This window comes from Dermacentor silvarum, chromosome 3 (assembly GCF_013339745.2).
Source record: "Dermacentor silvarum isolate Dsil-2018 chromosome 3, BIME_Dsil_1.4, whole genome shotgun sequence".
Lineage (NCBI taxonomy): Eukaryota > Metazoa > Arthropoda > Arachnida > Ixodida > Ixodidae > Dermacentor > Dermacentor silvarum.
The window spans coordinates 49,637,274-49,657,668 of NC_051156.1; the positions used below are offsets into that span (position 1 = coordinate 49,637,274).

General features: G+C 50.2%; 1 protein-coding gene across 1 annotated transcript; it reads right to left on the bottom strand.

Moving 5' to 3' along the window:
• Positions 1–669: 669 nt before the first annotated feature.
• On the bottom strand, positions 670–19,915 carry LOC119444333 (uncharacterized). The gene is made up of 5 exons (XM_037708745.1): positions 19,794–19,915; positions 3,748–3,819; positions 1,173–1,297; positions 974–1,023; positions 670–683 (listed from the first exon to the last, which is right to left on the bottom strand). Exons 1-5 carry the CDS (start codon positions 19,905–19,907, stop codon positions 670–672), a joined length of 375 nt encoding a protein of 124 aa, XP_037564673.1. The 5' UTR covers positions 19,908–19,915.
• Between the last annotated feature and the right edge of the window lie 480 nt (positions 19,916–20,395).

Sequence of the window (20,395 nt, forward strand, 5' to 3'; positions counted from 1 at the left end):
GACGGCCGAGGTCCCCTGGGTCTCATCGGCTGCCTCGGCTAGCTGGACGGCCCAGACCTGGTCTTGCTGGTCTGAGCTGAGCAGCAGGGTCTCCCACTGCAGCCGGTTTTGAATTTTGCGGCCCTCGAAAGGAGCCGCCTTTGAGCATGCCCATAGAATATGTGGCAGATCCACCCTACATTTACATAATTTGCATTGATCGTTGTATTGCTCTGGATATATTCTGCTGCAGGCCACCGGGTTTGGATACATGTTTGTTTGCAGGAGGCGCCAAGCCGGTAGCGAGTTGTACGTTTTTATTCGGTGCTTCCTCAGTGTGAACTTTAAAGACTGCGAGCTGATTGTATTTCAGTGAAAAGATGTGCGTGAGAATGCCACAATTGTCCATGTACTAAGAAGCAGCCTCAGTCAAGTGTGTATACATACAGCGCAATTAGTAGGTCAAAAAGGTATGAGGAACGCAGTAGAGCTGGGGCTCCAGATTCAATTCAACCATGTGGTGTACCTTAAGGCGCATGCAAACGTAAGTACAGACGCGTTTCATCTCTATCGGCAAGCACGGCTCGCGACCGGGAATCGAAATACCGAGTAGGCGACACGGCGGATATTGAGGCGACATGGCGGGTATTGAGGCAACAAATGGTTAGTCGCGAGGCAAGCGCCATCTCTTCATGGTGTGCAAACTGGCCGGTCAAAAATAAAAAAAGGCTAACTCATTCGGCTTCGAGGCAAGGGAGCATTTCCAATTCTTCGTTTTTCTGGTGACTAGAATATACACAATTTATTTGCTACGCGACACAGGAAACACTAGCACTAATAAAAGGGTAAAAGCGCAGCTGCTTGTTGACGCCAACCTCATTAATGTATTGCCATCCTTGGTAAGCCCTCAGCTCCCTGCCCTAATTGAGAAATTGCCATGCAGGAAAACAAAGCTTGCGGTGACGTGCTATACATTCAATGCACTTCGACTTACCTCTTATGCCTCTCTTCATTTCTCCATTTTCAAATTCGATCATGTCAAGGCTGTAGGTAAATTTTAAGTTTTATCAGAAAGTTTTACATTACAATACCCCGCTATAAGTGTATAAACAATAAAAATGTATATCGGAAGCCCTTAACATCAGTGTTCGCTTTCGCTAAGACAGGCAAAAAAGTATTAGCGGTTTGCTCACCCAGTAACAAAATATACCAGGTCAGGATTCCCTGGCAACTGTCCCCTTTGGAAATACTTTGCCAAGCCTTGCAAAGTCGGGTCCGACTCAACTGTGCCTCGGCCAACTTTCGAAAAACTGTCGTTCTGTATGAAAAGACAGACGAGTTTCTTACCAAAGGCGCACACGAAAATTGTCCATACACTAGACCCTCCGAAATTTCTTCGCGGCTTTCTTCGGTTCGCTCATGGGTATGACAGGTTTAGAGAATGCCTCAAGTACGGTCCTAAAGTACGGCCTAAATTACAGTCCTAAAGTACGGCCTAAATTCCGGTCCTAGCCTTTGTCTGCATTTTTGCGCAGGTTAGTGCTTTAGTAATTTTTTCCTAGCCCTTCACAAATACCTTCTGTGCCGCCACCACTGCTACTTATTGCTCTGTGTTTTACTGCTTGTGTTTATTACTCTGTGTGCTTAACCGCGGTGTCGACGCACGAAGGCGCAGAGATGCGCCAAAGCCTCATGGCTTTTAACCACTTGTACGAATCTGTGAAATCAAGGAATGACAGTCTTGTGCAAAAAAAAAAAAACAAATCCATGAGAGATGAGAAGTCCCTCGAGCATAGTAACACGAACCTTACGCAACGAGTTGGTGACCTGGAGCAGTACTTGCGGCAAAACAGTGTGGAAATTAAGGGCATCCCAAAAACAGGCCGGGAAAACTGCCTGTCAAGTGTACAGGCCTTGGGCGAAAGGAGCGGCGATCCTGTTGTTGCTGCTGATATAGATAATGTTGACCGCGTACCTGCTAAACAGGGAACCAAGATCATAGCACAATTCTGCTCTAGGACAAAAAAGGCTGACTTTGCATCCGAAGCGCGAAAGGCCCGACTCACTACAACCGCTATTGGACTCTCGCATAAGCCACCGACATCTATTTTTATCAACGATCATCTAACACCGGAAAATAAGCGGCTTTTTATACAGGTGCTAGAACTTAAGAAATCTACAGGTTGGAAATTTCTGCCGACCGACAACGGCGCTATCAAGGCCAAAAAGTCGGAAGATAGCCTTGTACACCGCATCTCCTATGTGACTGATCTATCTTCACGTAACCACATGTCGTTTACTTAGCACGGTCTGATCTCTACAATTCATCACGGTTGAGTGTTTTTCCGCTTGATCAAACTAATGGCTCTGCTGAAAAAAAACAGCCCACGTTATCTTTAGTACATCTTAACATCCGCAGTATTCGTAGGCACCACGATTATCTTGTCACGTTTCTTTCCATTCTCGACCACGCTTTCTCTGTCATTTGCCTGTCTCAGACCTGGTTGTCATCCCATGACGGTAGTCTGTACGGTCTTCCCAGTTGTACTTCTCAATACTGTCATCGCGAAGGACATCGAGTGGCGGTTCGGACATATTAGTAAATTCAAAACTGTCACATAAACGCCGTCATGACCTCACTTTGTGCGCCTTTCTCTGCGAATTGCTTTGGTTAGAAGAAGATCAATGTAACTTTTAGTCAAGTAGTAACTTTTTGCCGGCCAGTCGTAATATTATAATTGCTTCCATCTATCGTTCACCTTCGTCTTCTTATATTGAATTGTGCAAAAAAATCGAGGAGTTACTGAACACGTTAATTGACGAGAACAAGGATAATATAATTTGCAGTCACCTTAACATCAACATAATTGACCCTAACAGTCAGTCATGCTCTGAGTGCATCAGCACTTTTCTTAGCTCTGGATTTTCTTTACTATTCCATACTCCAACTCGTTGTGAACAAGGCGGTTCTATCACTTTAGTATATCATATCCTTTCCAGCTTGCCTACTGATAATAGCACGGCCTGTGTAAGGAACTAGGTTATAACAGACCATTATCCCCAAGAGGGCCTTATCAGCTTCCGAACTAGATGAACGGACCCCACCTATGTGCGATTGGTAACAAACACAAAACAATTGAAACCTCACAATGACCGCTATAGAGTGTACATAAAGGTTCATTAACCAATACGTGTCCCTACATTCCTTGAATGCTAATCGTATTAACGCTGACAGTCCTCATGACATGGGTTCTGCTGAAATATCTTTTCTGCTTGGATCTATGAATCCTTAGGCTCCCCAATGAGGCATCCATTTCTTTCTTTAGGTACCGTTACTGCTAGGACTGAAGTGGACACTTCAACCACAATAGTAAGAGCTCCATCTGCACTCGCGGTACTCAGTGTCACTCCGCTTGTCCTCGTTTTTCTGTGTCCCTCGTCTTGCTTCGCGCTACACCACAGAGCCTCATGGAAAACCAACTAGCCCAAACCCTCACCCTTCTAACTCACTCCTAAGAATGGGCCGACCCAAACGCCAGTCCGGTTGCGTGATCTGCTTTGGGTCAGCGCAGTCTGCGCAATATTCAGGTCATCAGCATAGTTTGCCCGTCGACCAATTTCTTTTTGACAAATGTGATTCTTGGCGGCCTGTACAATGTCCAAGCAAAGAGTTCTGATATTGCACGATTCCTTATATTGAACCAACACATATTAAATCCCCTTGGCGTTTTATTTCCACACGTAGTAAGTTTTTTTCAGGGTACTTACCTTATTTCTGGTTATTCCCATGAGCTTGAATTTTATTCTTGGATTTTGCATGTCCACGTATCTTAAGTTTACCTGAAAGAAAGCATAGTTTCCTATTGTCATAAAACATAACTTCAGGAAATTAGAGGCATTTTTTAAATTCCCCAATATACAAACAAGCGCTAAATCTGGGTTAAGGTTATACCCTTGAAATGGTTGATTTTAAACGCCGCGGACGGCACCTAAATATATCTGACCGACATTGCGCGGCTCTATTTGCAACTCCAGATTTTGTTACTTGTGCCGGAAACACTGCCAAAATAAACAAATATGGCAGCAATATCCAGGGTCAAGGCGAATCTTTCGCAGGCTGCACTGAAGTTTCTGGTTTATGATGCCGATCACGTTATTTTGATCGGTCTCAAGTATTTCAAAGTCGAAACCATGAAAATAGTGGCGCGGTATGAGCAAACATCCAGCTTGCTCGACGTGCCACATCATATTATTTTAAAGAAAGACAGATTTTCAAGTGAGCCTGAGATTAACGAAGGGAAGTGTTTCTGCTTACTATGCCTGTGCTATGCCTACTATGCTTACTATGCCTTACTTTGCCTCTACTATGCTTACTATTCCGCATGTGTGCGCAGTAGCTCTACCATACTGGTAACATACTTGACAGTTGCCCACCTTCATTGGCGACTCCCCGCTGGAACTCGTACTGCGGTACATCACGTATAATCGCACAATATATATGTAGTAGTATCTGTCGTCCTTTCAGGAGCTAAATACACCTATTGTGCGCTGATAGAACGAGGCTGAAAACAGAAGTTACTTTGTCACTGCCATTTGCGATAAAAGCAAATGAGAGGTCCGTCTGTAAGTTGGTGTGCACCTTTCTTTTTAGTTCGTTCGTCCTTGTGATCAGGTCGTTTGAGTTCGATAACAAGCGCTTCCTCGTCTTTGCAGTACGCAGAGTTCAAAGCTGGACCCGCGGGCTTGGAAACACAGCAAGACACGCGCGGCCCTTTGAGAGTCTCAAACCCCAGTAAAACCATGGGATCGTTAGAACTCAATAATAACAAATAGTATCAAGTGGCGTTTCTTCCAACATGCTTCGGAAATTTAGCCACGGATTATTTTGAGCCAAGTCATTCCTGTTAGTGTGGATGTTGACTTGGAAACGAATTAAAGCGTACGTACGCAGTGTCGGAAAGCGAAAGAGCGGCACTGTGCGCGTTTCGAATGATCAAAAGCTGGAACGAGCACTGCATGCACTTTTCTTAAATTTCTAGCTAGCGAATAAATTAACAAGTCATCGCGTTCAATTATGCCTGTAAAATATAAATATATTCCCATTCTAGTTTCATTACAGTCTCCTGACGTCCCATTTGCGTAACTGCTGACGCAAGCATCCGGTGCGGACCCGCAGCGTTGTTTTGTACAGCCCCATCAAATGCTGTCCTCCTTTAGAGGAGGTCGCAATTGTTTGCTTTTAAGGCGAATAGCAATGCCTACCTAGACATGTCTTTCTTATCTAATTGGCTGAAAGGAGGCAACGAGCGCGCAAGAATGGAGAGGATTTCGGTAGAGCCGAGCTAGTGCCGTCAAAGTTGACAACAGGGTGCAGTGAGTCATTTTGGCATCTGCGATTGGTCCGCTTCCCTTGGCTTAACTTGCGGTCGCTGGTCAGAAGCCATGGTGGCGTTCAACGGATAGCTTAAGATACGGGTATTCGGCGAATTCGTGTTCGCAGAACGATGTTGTATACGACATCGGCATGTATATACATTACATGCTGAAAGTTCTCCCCAACGCTATATTCTCACACAACAGAAAATTATTATACGCAAAGAAATTCATTTTCCCCAGCAGCTCCGAGTAGCCAGTGCCAGAGTGATCGCCGTGAAGTTATCTACTATTCCATCCAGAACGGAGAATTCTCTGGCTATACCGAAAAAATTGTTCGCCATATTAAACCATCTTTAGCGCGAACACACCACTTTGACGTGGTTACCTTTCGCGGTTTTGTGGTCTCGCTTGACAGACATGCGATGTGAACGCATCCCGAATATTTTCAACGAATACCAAAAGGCTATTGGTGAACAAGGAGTAGAATTTAAAATTACCTTTCCTGCGGTGTTCGGCCTAATTATGCATATTTAGCATGTATACAGTCATGTCAGGCTCAGCTAAAGAAGTTTTCATGATTTCGCGCGACTGACAAGCGAATTGAGCGTCGCCTGAGAAGATTTTACCAGTCGTGGAGGGAGAACAGCAGAAATAGAGCAAGAACACTTCGGAATAGCTTTACGTTATATTGTCCATAGAAAACAGGGCCTTTTGCTTGCACCACAAAACCAAAGCACGCTAGCAAAACGATATATCACCTCGCGGCATACCATGCTATGATCAATTTCATGCCTTCCAAAGTAGTTATCGTTCACTGATACCGTGCCTCCGGACAAAAGTACATAAGCGAGAATAACCCTCCTGCTTAATGCATCAGCAGCACTAAGGCTCGGATGGAAAACCTTACAAAAAACTGTCAGCCATTCCACAGAGGTGGTGATGGAAGAGTAGAGAAGCTGTACTATGGTGGGAATTGTGTATTTTCAATTATGACTATAAAGATGTGATGGTGGAATTGGTTATTTGAACTATTAAATAATGAGAAATATATATGATCCGGTGGTTTTCATTTATTTAGTGACCACAGGGACCATGGCCTTATGGTCGCTACGGTACACCACCATAGGGTGTACGGCAAAGGTTGGCACGTTCTTCATAAACACGTCACCAACGCCGCGCGCGTTTGGTGCGAACGCGTGCAAAACGCCGCCGCCGTCGACAACCGTTGTGCGCGTTGTTTGTGTGACCGCACACAACCGCTGTCTAAACGCTCGCTACGTGACGGAACGGCTAAACGCCGTTGTCGACACTGTTAGGGGAGAGGTGGGAAAGAGCCCAGAGAGAGTCCGTAGCACAGGCGGCCGAGGCCGCCAGGGCTGCGCGCATGCCCCGCAGAGGGAGAGCAGGCATGCACACGCACAGTCTAGGGTGCCTCGATGCCCTCCTCGCCCGCCGCTCCCCTTCCACTTGGAAGTCGCGTTTGCCGTCCGCGTGCGTTCGCTCCCCGTGAAAGCGCGCATCCCTCGCCCTCACGCGCTTTCACTTGCACATACAGCATACGACCAATGAGAGTTTTCTTTTAATGCGAGGCATTTCTCGCCGGCGGCTCTGTCCGTCGCTTCCGCGTCCCACACCCCCACAGTGCATGCGCATCGCCTCCCCCTCTCTCTCCTCTCCTACGCTCCCACCCTTTCTCTCCTCTAGGAAACCTGTACGGAGCAGCGCCCGCGTCCCTCACCGCCACAGCACAAGCGCGTCCCCTCCCTCTCTCTCCTCTCCTACGCTCCCCCCTTTCTCTCCTCTAGGAATACTCTACGGAGCGGCGCCCACGTGCTACACCCCGAAAGCGCATGCGCGTCCCCTCCCCTCCCCCTCTCTCTCCTCTCCTACGCTCCCCTTTCTCTCCCCTAGGAATCCGGATCGGCGCGCTCTACAGGTTGTGCGACAGCTGCATACTCCGCTAGGGGCGCCACGGTAGTTCCGCGGTATGAAAATGACGGTGCGCGCGGCTCATTCTCTCTCTGTGCAGCGCCGCGATGAGCGCTCGGGCCGCTGCCGCGAAACCATCTCCCGCTCAAGCTAACCATCTCCCAACTGCTTCGCATCCACACATGGTTCCCTTTAGCGGGAGATGGAGTAATTTTTTTTGTATTTCCGGATGCGACCATCGAAGAGTGAGCCCTAAACAGCTTCGCTGTAATTAAATTAGGCTTAAGTGTGCATGAGTATATATTGTGAGCGTTATTCATACGCTTCATATTCTCATCTGTACATTCTCATCATCACCGTTTTGGGGCCTGGTGGTGGGGCTCTCGCTCGAGAGAAGAAGAGTTTGACTGCCTAAACCTTGTCCCATAAGTGGTGGAGTGTGCTGTCGGGTTCCTTCGTCCTCTCAATGTCGGTCTCTCTCCAGCTTCACCTAAGCTGCATCCCTGGAGCTCCGCTCGGGTCGCTGCACTCGACCATGTCTCAAGACCTGCAAGCCACTACTGCGACATCCACCTTGCCTGCTCCGGCGGGAACCCCTGTTTGAACGGCACCACCCCTCAGAAGGATCCACCGGTGTTTGCTGGATTTTCCCATGAAGAAGTTGAAGACTGGTTGGAGCTATATGAGCGCGCGAGCGACTTGAACCACTGGAATGAATCTGCAAAATTTAGGCACGTCGCCTTCTACCTCACCGGCGTCGCAAGAACTTGGTTTTATCACCATTAGCTCGATTTCGTCAACTGGAGCACGTTTAAACACCGCCTACGCCAGATTTCTCGAACTCTTCTGTCCGCTCAGATATCGCCAAGAAGAAGCTTGCTGAGCGCGTTTAGCTCTCGGGCGAGTCGAACACTTCGTACATAGAGGACGTCGTCGCCCTCTGCCACCGCGTGAACCCCTAGATGCCAGAGAGTGACCGTGTACGCCACCTGCTCAAAGGTATTGGGACTCTGGCATTCAATGCTTTTCTAGTGCTGAACCCCACTACCGTCGCAGATATTATCAGTATGTGTCAGCGCCTCGATGAGCCTAATATGCTTCGCTTACACCCTGACACATCTGATTTCAAGGCGTCAAACGACAGCGAGCTACGTTCCCTGATTCGCTCCATTATCCGTGAGGAACTGCACGCCCGCGCATCGTCTACCCCTCCTGAGGTCCATATGACCCCTTCTGGCGGCGGCCTCCGCCATATCGTGAGGGAAGAGATAGCTGCCGTGACCTGTCCGCAAGTCCCGAGACCGCAACCCATCCCTACGCCCACGTACGCCCAGGTTGCCTCTATAGTGCCACCCTCCCAGCAGCCATCACAACAGGCATCAGTACCGCACGGGTCTCTGAATCCTATCACTACAAGATCACCAGCTCTTCCGTCTAACAACGCATGGAGCCCACCTCGACCTGTTTGCTACTATTGCGGCATCCATGGCCACATTTCAAGGTTTTGCCGACGCCGTCAGCAGGATGAAAGGTGTGGCTATGACGGCTTTGAGAGGGTTGAGTTTTCTAGCCCTATACCACAACGGCGCTGTTCTTACTACGATTATTATTCGTGATGTTCCGCATCGCCGCAGGAATTCAACGCTGCCGGTTCACTGCGTTTCCCGCGCCGTCGCTCTCCTATCAACGATGTGGCTCTCCTCTTCCCCTCTTCGACCGGCTACTTCGTCCTCCTATCACCGCCTGGAAAACTAAATTGTGCAGCTTCAGGAGGGAAAGCTGCATCCAGTGGTCTACGTGAATCTCTTCCGGCGCGCCCGTCAAATGTACTTTTGGAGTTTGTGGAGGTTATACGGACTGAATTATTGTTTGACGCGGGTGAATCGCTTTCCGTTATTAGTACTGAGGTGTGTTCTTGATTGCGAAAAGTGAAGACACCATATAATGGCCATCCCCTTCGTTGTGCTAATGCAATTCTTGTTCAGCCCTCTGGTGTTTGCACTGAGCGTGTTTTCATTGATAGCAGCCATCACCACATTCAGTTTGTAGTGCTATCTTCGTGTACCTACGTGATGATCTTAGGATGGGACTTCCTGTCCTCCGCTTCAGCTTTCGTCTCTTGTCGTCAGCGCACTATTCATATGACGGACGCTGAATCTTCGTGAGCTGTCGATGCTCACGGCCTACGTTTCGTCACGTCTACCGACTGTTTCATTCCCGCGGGCAATGAGCATATTTTAACGCTGACTTCCGAAACTATTATTAATGGTGATGTGTTCCTTGCACCGAGCAGTCGCTGCATTTCTGGTGGGCTTAGCATTACTCCTAGCCTGGTGCGTTTTCAGCACGGTAGAGTGTACGTCGCGGTAAATAACACGACTTGTTCGCCAGTTGTGCTCTCCCAGGGCACCACTGTGACTTGCTTTACTCACACCGAACCTCTTTCGCTGGTACCCCTTCACACCGAATCACCACCTTTGTCTACCATAACTGATGATCATGCTCTGCCGCTGCTTTAAAGGACGCGATAAATCCCGATCTGACTGTTGCACAGAAAGAAGACGTTTTGGCCCTACTGCAAAAACACAGCACTTTATTTGAAGTTTACTCCAAGCTTCTGGGGCGCACTTCCGTCGCTGTGCATCGTATCGAAACTGAAGGCAGTTCTACTGTACGCCGCCGCCCGTATCGCGTGTCTTCCGCAGAACGGAAAAATATTGCGGGCAACATTGACGACATGCTTAAAAGAGACATCATTCGGCCATCGTCCAGTTCTTGGTCGTCTCCTGCTGTGTTGGTCCGCAAGAAAGATGGCTTTGTACGATTTTGTGTCGATTATCGAGAACCTAATAAGATCACGTGCAAAGACGCATATCCGATGCCAACAATCGACAATTCCTTGAGCGTTTGGACGAAGTTTTCACATGCATTTCCAACGCTGGACTCCAACTCAACACAAAAAAATGCTATTTTGCCCGAAAGAACATCAAAGTGTTGGGGCACCTTGTCAGTAAATATGGCGTTCGACCAGCTCCCGACAAGGTTGCTGCCGTGCTTCGCTTCCCTCGCCCCGAAAATCAAAAACTATGAAAAAGCTTCTTGGGCCTGGCATCCTAATTCCGCCGCTTCATCAGTCATTTTGCTGCCATGGTGTCGCCGCTGCACAAGTTGCTGACGTCGGGCACTGCTCTCACTTAGACAGACGACGGCCAACTTTCTTTCCAAGCCCTCAAGCAAGCCTTAAAAACCGATCCTGTCCTCTGTCACTTCGATGAGAACGCACCAACTTGTTTGCACACCGACGCTAGTGGCCATGGGATTGGTGCTGTCCTTCTACAGCGTGATACCACTACACGAGAGAGTTGTTGCATATGCCAGTCACGCATTAACGGCTGCCGAAAAGAACTACTCGATAACAGAGCAGGAATGCCCCGCAGTTGTTTGCGCCATAGAACAGTTTCGACCATATCTTTATGGACGCCACTTCACAGTCATAACCGACCACCATGCCTTATGCTGGTTGTCGTTAATGAAAAATTTGTCTGGACGCCTTGGTCACTGTGTGGTACGATTACAAGAGTACAATTTTGATAGTGTCTACAAGTCTGGGAAAAAGCATCAAGATGCCGACGCTCTGTCTGGTTCCCCTCTGCCACTATTATCTTCGAGCACGTCTCTCTATTGCTCGACACTTGATCATGAGAGTAATTCTCCACTTACGTTATTACCTCTAGCGGTTAATGACACGTCGTCTTCTAATCGCGGAACTCAGTTCACTTCGTGTCAACGTTCCGATCCCTACTGCAGCCGTATCACCCAACGCCTGTGCGGTACTATTTCTGCACCGAATGCCCGATTACGTCGACAACTGCGACTATTTAAGCTCGACAACGATGTGATGCACCGCTACATTTACAGCACCGACGGCCAGCGCTGGGTTCCTGCTCTTCCACGTTCGATGCGCCCACAAATCCTTGAAGCCTTTCGCGACGTCCCATTTGGTGCTACTTGGTTTTCTCAAAACATACCACCGCGTTAGGAGCCGTTTCATTTGGCCGGGCATGTCTACCTTTGTGGCCAAGTACGTCGCTTCTTGCGTCCAGTGTCAACGGCGGAAACGACCGACTTTGCCTCCTGCTGGCCTTTTACAGCCTATCCCATGTCCCGAGAACCTTTTGCCATTGTTGGAATCGACCTGATCGGACCTCTGCCCATAACGCCAGCAGGTCATCGATGGATCTGTGACAGCTGTCGACCACCTCACACGGTACGCAGAGACCGCACCTCTACACTCTAGTTCAGCGTCAGACGTTGCCGACTTCTTTCTGGGTGCCATTGTGCTGCGTTATCGTGCACCTCGTGTACTGTTGAGTGATCGCGGCAAGACTTTCATATCACAAATGATTGAAGAAGTACTCAGAGCTTGTGGCACAGTTCATAAGACGACATCCGCATGCCGCCCTCAAACTAATAGCTTAACAGAGCGATTTCATCGCACGCTAACAGATATGATATCAATGTATATCGGGCCAAGCCACGACAACTGGGACAAACATTTACCGTTTGTGACGTTTGCTCACAACACTGCTATCCAACAAACTACAGGGTACTCACCTTTATTACCTCGTTTACGGCCGTTCGCCGACATCCATCATCGACGCCGCTTTCTTAACTGCCCCAACTAACACCTCGGCCCGTATACCAGAACAGTTCGTCTCGCGACTTGACGACTGTCGTGACCGTGCTAGCTTCAACACAGCAGTCAGTCGACCTCTTCGCGGTAGCCGCCGTGAACGGGAGAGACAACTCCTTTACCCTCACGGCCTCCGTCAGGGCAGAGACCCCAGCTGCGGCTGAGAGCATAGCCGCGGCGCTAGTAATAAAGCAACATGACAGGGTGGGCAGGGAAGTTCATGTCGTTACCGACTCACAACAGGCCTGCCGTAACTTTACCAACGGACGAACACCGGTGCTGGCGGCTTATATTCTAGGCCCGAGGCTGCAAGAATCCCACCAAATCACATGTACGCCGGGCCACGCGGGACTGGAGGGGGAACGAAAGGGCGAACGCCTTAGCTCGAGCGCTAATCAACCGAGCGGTGCAAAACCAATCGTCTCATTAATCCCCACCCTTTACCCTCGTGCCCCTGCCATCAAATTACTGCGACCGACTCGAGATCCAGCGACTCAACCGCAGGATTTGTCCTCCCCCTCACAAAAAGCTCAGCACTGAAGACGCAATAGCCCTCAGACTTATCCAAACAAATACATTCCCAAACCTACACAGATACAGCAAAATATACCCACGGTATCACCCACAGATATACCCATGGTATATATCGCGGTATCTGCCCCTGGTGCGGCGACACATGCCCTACACTCTTTCATATTGTCGCGTAGTAGTGACGCTGAAGAAAACAGTCGTAAAACTGTGTACAACGAAACTGGTTGTTTATTGGGCGAACCTGTGCCCACAAAAGCAAGGTACACTCAAAGCACAACGATAACGGCGAACACAGTCGGCGATCGTCGAAAATCTGATCAGCGGCGAAACGCGTCGGCTTTTATACCTGAGTCATCGAAGGTTCCAGATTAATCCCTGATGCCCGCGGGTCTTCCAGAAAGTTCTAGACAATTCGCCTCGGTCATACAATCAGATAACATAAGCGTCGGTGAAAACAGGCAACGGAAAGAAGCATCGATAACGTTCTAGAAACTTCCGATACAGGCGCGTCCTGCGCCGAGCGATAACGTTTAACATTTGTTAGCCGGTGGAAAGCGGCCACCGGTGAAAGATAAACATCTATACGTGTCAATACCCTCCCCTTAAAAAGCATCGTCCCGATGCTACAAACAAATGTGAAAGCGAAAACAAAACCACACGTAATAAAGAAGAAAAAAAAATAAAGTAACAAAGTACCTAAAATCGTCAGCGGGCGTAGAAAGGCTTAAGACGCACCACATGGACGACTTCGGGTCGTGCGCGGCGCCGCTGTGATTGCGAAATGCCGTCTGGCACGACCTCATAGTCCAGTGCGCCAATACGTCGGATGATCTTATATGGTCCGAAATAGCGACGTAAGAGTTTTTCGCTAAGTCCTCGTCGGCGTATCGGAGTCCAGACCCAAACACGGTCTCCGGGCTGGTACTCGACGTAGCGTCGTCGAAGATTGTAGTGTCGGCTGTCGGTCCTCTGCTGGTTCTTGATGCGCAGGCGGGCGAGCTGTCGACCTTCTTCGGCACGCTGCAAATAGGTGGCAACGTCTAGATTTTCCTCATCGGTGATGTCCGGTAGCATGGCGTCAAGCGTCGTTGCCGGGTTCCTTCCGTAGACCAGGTTGAACGGCGCCATGTGCGTCGTTTCTTGCACGGCCGTGTTGTATGCGAAGGTCACGTACGGAAGGATGGCATCCCACGTCTTGTGTTCGACGTCGACGTACATTGCCAGTATGTCGGCGATGGTCTTATTTAGGCGCTCGGTGAGGCCATTCGTCTGCGGGTGGTAGGCGGTGGTCCGGCGATGGCTTGTCTGGCTGTATCGCAGGATGGCCTGAGTTAGTTCTGCCGTAAAGGCCGTGCCTCTGTCGGTGATGAGGACTTCTGGAGCACCGTGACGCAAGAGAATGTTCTCAACGAAGAATCGGGCTACCTCGGCGGCACTGCCTTTGGGCAAGGCTTTTGTTTCGGCGTAGCGGGTGAGGTAGTCCGTAGCTACGACGATCCATTTATTCCCGGACGTCGACGTCGGAAAAGGCCCAAGCAAGTCCATCCCGATCTGCTGGAATGGTCGGCGAGGTGGTTCGATCGGCTATAGAAGTCCGGCTGGCCTTGTCGGCGGTGTTTTGCGTCGCTGACAGTCTCGACATGTCCTTACGTAATGGGCGACGTCGGCAGAGAGGCGAGGCCAGTAGTATTTTTCTTGTATCCTCGTGAGCGTGCGGGAAAAACCGAGATGTCCAGCCGTTGGGTCGTCATGGAGAGCTTGCAGAACCTCTGGACGCAACGCTGAGGGCACCACGAGGAGGTAGTTGGCTCGGAGAGGCGAAAAGTTCTTCTTTAAGAGAATATCGTTTTGCAAGAAAAACGATGCCAATCCTCGCCTGAACACCTTCGGCACAGTGACGGTCTTGCCTTCTAGGTAGTCTACAAGGCTCCTTAGTTCCGGGTCGGCTCGCTGTTGTTCAGCGAATTCGTCGGCACTGATGGGTCCCAAGAAAGTGTCGTCATCCTGGTCGTCCTGTGGCGGCGGTTCGACGGGGGCGCGAGACAAGCAGTCGGCGTCAGAATGCTTTCGGCCGGACTTGTAGACGACGGTGATGTCGAATGCTTGAAGTCTCAGACTCCATCGTGCGAGGCGACCTGAAGGATCCTTCAAGTTAGCTAGCCAACACAAGGCGTGGTGGTCGCTTACAACTTTGAAGGGCCTGCCATAGAGGTAGGGGCGAAACTTTGATGTAGCCCAGATGATGGCGAGGCACTCCTTTTCTGTTGTGGAATAATTTGATTCCGCCTTCGATAGCGACCGGCTAGCGTAACTTACAACTCTTTCTATTCCGTCAGTCCTCTGCACAAGCACGGCGCCGAGTCCTACGCTGCTTGCGTCGGTGTGGACTTCGGTACCGGCGTTTTCGTCGAAATGCGCAAGAATGGGCGGCGATTGCAGGCGTCGCTTCAGTTCTTCAAATGCTTCGATTTGCGGCGTCTCCCACTTGAACTCGACGTCGGCCTTCGTGAGGTATGTCAGTGGCTCGGCGATCCGTGAAAAGTCCTTGACGAAGCGCCTGTAATAGGCGCACAGGCCAAGAAATCTAAGCACTGCCTTCTTGTCGGCGGGCGGAGGAAAGTCAGTGATGGTCGCCGTTTTCTGTGGGTCAGGGCACACTCCAGACTTGTTGATGACATGGCCCAAAAACAAGAGCTCCTCGTATGCGAAGCGGCCAAGTGTTGTCGTCAAGGCTCTTGCTAGGCGCTGTGCTGGTACCTCGTTGTGATGATGCGTGAGTTGTCGTCGTCGGTGACGGCGGAGGATCTTCGGTATTGCGTCGTACAGCAACCGCACCTCCATCGGTTGCTGCCTTTAGTTTCCCGGATAGGGGCTCACGGACCGGCCCCGCGCTGGGCCAGTGTATGGTCGGCGCTGCGGCGACAGGTAACGTCCTGGTGACGGCGAGCGTGAGGGTCGTCGTGGTTGGAACTGGGCTCCGGCGAGGTAGTCAGCGATGTCGCGTGGTCGCTCGCCAAGCTGTGGACGTGGCGCGTTGACGGCGAACCCTCGTAGGCCCATCTCGCGGTATGGGCATCGGCGGTAGACATGGCCGACTTCCCCGCAGTGATAGCAGAGCGGGCGGTGGTCGGGGGCGCGCCAAATGTCCGTCTTCCGCTGGTAGCTGCGCTGGGCGACGGGCGGGCGTGCTGGCGGCGGCGGCGGTGGACGACGGAACTGCGGCGTTACGGGGCCCTGGCGCGAGCGCGGAGGGGGGCCGTGACGACGGGCGACGGCGGCGTAGGTCATCGCTTGCGGCTGTAGTTGAGGCGATGCCGGAGCTTCTGGCACTTCCAGAGATCGCTGAACCTCTTCTTTAACTATGTCGGCGATTGAAGTCACCTGAGGCTGCGACCTTGGGAATAATTTCTGTAGTTCTTCCCGTACAACAGCTCTGATCGTCTCGTGCAGGTCGTCGGCGCCTAGAGCTTGAGCTTCGGCGTAGTTTGTCAGCGCACGGCGGTTGTATTGTCTGGCTCGCATTTCAAGCGTCTTCTCGATGGTTGTCGCCTCCGAAACAAATTCTGCCACAGTCTTGGGCGGGTTGCGCATCAATCCAGTGAATAGATGCTCTTTGACGCCCCGCATCAAGAACCTAACTTTCTTTTCTTCAGACATGTCGGGGTCGGCGTGGCGGAAGAGGCGAGTCATCTCCTCCGTGAAGATCGCGATGCTCTCGTTCGGCAATTGAACTCTGGTTTCCAGGAGAACTTCAGCCCTTTCTTTTCGTACGACACTCGTGAAGGTCCTCACGAAGTTCTCGCGAAATAGGTCCCAAGTCACCAGGGTGGTCTCCCTGTTCTCAAACCATGTCCCAGCAGCGTCATCCAACGAAAAATAGACATGGCGCAGCTTGTCATCGTCGCTCCATTTGTTGAATGTCGCGGTCCTCTCGTACGTCTCCAGCCATGTTTCAGGGTCTTCAGCTGATGATCCACGGAAGGTCGGTGGCTCCCGAGGTTGCTGCAGCAGGATGGGGGACGCTGGGGCTGCCATTGAGGTCGTTGACTTGGCCTTGATCGCTGTGGTCTTCTCGGGAAGAAGTCCGTATTCTGGCAAAAGACCTTGCTGCCTACGGCTAGCTCGCTGGTCCTTGGCGATGTTGGTCTTGTCCTCCGGTTTCGGGCCTGGGTCGCGGCTTTGCGGGGGTGTCCGCTGCATGGACACAAAAGCACCTCCACCAGATGTCGCGTAGTAGTGACGCTGAAGAAAACAGTCGTAAAACTGTGTAGAACGAAACTGGTTGTTTATTGGGCGAACCTGTGCCCACAAAAGCAAGGTACACTCAAAGCACAACGATAACGGCGAACACAGTCGGCGATCGTCGAAAATCTGATCAGCGGCGAAACGCGTCGGCTTTTATACCGGAGTCATCGAAGGTTCCAGATTAATCCCTGATGCCCGCGGGTCTTCCAGAAAGTTCTAGACAATTCGCCTCGGTCATACAATCAGATAACATAAGCGTCGGTGAAAACAGGCAACGGAAAGAAGCATCGATAACGTTCTAGAAACTTCCGATACAGGCGCGTCCTGCGCCGAGCGATAACGTTTAACATTTGTTAGCCGGTGGAAAGCGGCCACCGGTGAAAGATAAACATCTATACGTGTCAATATCTTGTGGGGGTTCGGGGGCAAACCTGAACATTTAAAGACGCCTAACACGTCATTTGAGTGGTGGGAGGTACAGCTGACCGGCGATACTCTGGCGGGACAAGAAGCTCTCGTCCAGCGAGTACGTCGAGTAACCATGCCCAATGTAGTCCTGGAATGAGGACACCACCCACTCGTCCTAGAAATCAACGACCTCGATGGTCTAAATAAATGTTTTCTCTCTCTCTCAACTAGACCGCAAGCAACGTTACGACATCTCTCGTCGAGACGTCTCCTTTCGTCCTGGAGATGAAGTGCTCCTTTGGACGCACATTCGTACACCTGGTTTGTGAGCGAAGTTTGAATCGCGCTTCCTTGGCCCCTACATTATTAATGAACAAACATCCCCAGTGAGCTATCGCGTTAATCCCGTCGAGGTTTCTTCCGACCATCGTTATCGTGGTTCGGCGATCGTTCTCGTTTCGTGTCTAAAACTATTCGTTCGGCGCCTCCCTCCTGACCAAGCCGCGGCCTGGCTGGCCGCTTGCGCGCGCGGGGAATTTAGTGTGAGCATTATTCATACGCTTCATATTCTCATCTGTACATTCTCGTCATCACTGTTCTGGAGCCTGGTGGTGGGACTCTCGCTCGAGAGAATTAAGAAGAGTTTGACTGCCTAAACCTTGTCTCACAATATATATAATTTATTACAGTGTGCTCCGTAAACAAAAGTAGACTCCGTAATTCGGAATGCGTGCATAATATTTAAAATAAATCAAAGAAAACCAATAGTCTATCGCAGAGAGAGAGAGAGAGAAACTACTTTATTTAAGTGAAAATAAATTTCACTGAGGGATGGTGGTCATTCGGTGCCTGGCCGCCACCTCCTCGGCTCGTTGAATGGCCCAGAATTGCACGCCAAGGCTATAGTTCCGGAGCACGTTATCCCGCGAATGGGGCGAGGGAGTGGTCAGGAGATCAGGCGGGGGTGGGTCCTCGCTGCAGTCCCAGGTTACGTGGGCGAGAGTGGCGGTCGTGCCGCACGGCGAATAGTGTGGGCTAAAGAGGTCGGAGTATATGGGGCTGTGTATTTGTGGGCAAGGAAGCGAATGGGTCTGGAGGCGGCGCCACACGATTTTCTGGGTTTCGTGAGTTTTGGGTGTAGAGGCGGTTTCGTTCGGCGGGAGAGGCGGTAGTGTTGCGCGATGTAGTGGTACGAGGTGAGAGGCTCGCCGGGGCCCTCCTCGCGATCGGTGGCACTGCCCGCCGCTCGGTTAAAGAATCCTCGAGCTTGCGGGTGGGCGGCCTCGTTTCCCGGGTCGCCCGCGTGTGTAGGGACCCAAACTAGCGAGATGGGTGGGGGGTCCTCGTCGTCAGGCTCACGAGCGAGGGGTTGAAGAAGGCGTAGGGTGCCAGTGATGACGGTGCCGCGATCAAGGTGAAATATGGCGGTTTTCGAATCGCTAAGTATCGTAGTGTAACTGGCCGAAGCCGCATGCGCGATAGCCGCTTCTTTGGCTTCGGCGGGGTTTAGGGCTCGGACGGAGCCGGCAATGCGTAAGGCAGTGGTCGTGTCTGAGGGAGTGCGGATGGCCATAACGCTGAGTGCGTACGCTTTCGACTGCAAGGTGTAACGGGCCGCATCTACGTATGCCGCATCTGTGCTTGAGACGTAGGTCTCGTGCAGGGCCTGTGCCCTCGCCTGTCGACGTCCGTCGTGTTGGCCGGGCAGCATCTTTTTCGGCAGTGGTTTGACTACGAAGCGTTGTCGTATCGGAGGAGGTAGGCAGAACGGGTCATGGCCCGAGGGTGATGCAGTGAGGCCAATGCGATCCAGGATCCACCGGCCAGTCTTGCAACTGTGAAGACGTTCTATTTGGGCAGTGCGATGTGCCTCAATCAATTCGTCGAGGGTGTTGTGAAGACCGAGGCTCAGGAGAATATCATCCCGAATGAAGTGTTTCGAACAAACCAGGCAAGTGTCGGTCACTTTGCCAAACACACAAGTTTCTTATCCGTGTCGCTCTTCGATGCGCATCGTGTGGTTCTTTCGGGAAACAATGAAATGACACATTTCTTGTCTTTCCACCGCGGCGCCACACATAATGGTGCAGAGCAAAAGTATTTCGCTGTCCGTTTTCTTCTATGTTGGGCTTGAGTGTCGCGGTATTACGACGATTTGAAAACTGCGAGACAACTTTTCAGTGCCTACGTTGTGGGAGAGCCCGTATTGCTTCATGCTTTGGTCTCGACTGGCTAGTTCTCGGCGCGGCCGCTAGGTGGCGAACGATAAAGGGGTTGCTCAGTCTATATAGAAAAAAAACAGCTCGGTGGCGCAACCTACCGCCTCGTCTCAAAGAAGAAGCTCATAGTATCCATCCATCCATCAATCGCAAATATACTTTCGCACCAAAGACGCCCTTATAAAACTCGAACTTGGGTCTAAATAGTAAAAACCAGTCAAAAGGACGACGGACAGAGAAGAGACATGGTACACACAATGACTTTGGCTGGTTTTTATTATTCAGTATGTACCAATTGACCCAGATAGCTACTCTACTATTTTGGGTCTTCCAGTTGTATCTTGAGCCTCATTCACTTTCGTTTAAATAACGAAGTAGAATCAGAAACCCATTTACAAAATAAACATACTTACTGCATTTGACATGACAGCCATATAGGCGATTAAATCGTCATTCCTTTTGAAATTCACTTGGTGCTCTTTGTCAGAAATGACATGAAGTTCCACGGTAAACAATTGAGGAACCATATCCCGTCCTTCCGCTGTGTCGCGTCGTTGGGAAACAAGAAAAAAAAATTTAAATTAAAATTTAATTTAGACGTTTGCGGTTAGGCGTGCTTACAAATTTAAATATAACACTGCTTCATTGAACTATATATATAAAGAGCACGAACTAATTCGCACACGTACGAAAACACGTAAGTCCTCACTAACGTTTTGACCGTGGTCCGGCCTTAGTCAGGCTGAGCAGTGTGTGTTATTAGTGAGACCGCTTATACGAGATCTGTTACCGATAACGACACAAACACATCCGGGTTGTCAAAACAAGCATGATAGTTCAAATGGTCAACACAATAGTACATGTTGAAATTTAACAACCTACGTTTGCAAAGGCGGTCAGATAAAGTGTCTAAAAATTATATTAATGCGCACAAGTTTCACGAACAACATCTTCATGACAAAATAGACATTTATTTATTTTATTTACAAATACTGCCATCTCGTTGCTAGACATT

Bases quoted from the DNA above. Each gene is read 5' to 3' on its own strand.
- LOC119444333 (XM_037708745.1), bottom strand. From the start codon at position 19,907: ATGGTTCCTCAATTGTTTACCGTGGAACTTCATGTCATTTCTGACAAA. The intron at 3,820-19,793 runs GTAAGTATGTTT...GCTTTCTTTCAG, and splicing joins TGGCTGTCATGTCAAATGCA to GTAAACTTAAGATACGTGGA. The intron at 1,298-3,747 runs GTAAGTACCCTG...CTTTTCATACAG, and splicing joins TGGGAATAACCAGAAATAAG to AACGACAGTTTTTCGAAAGT.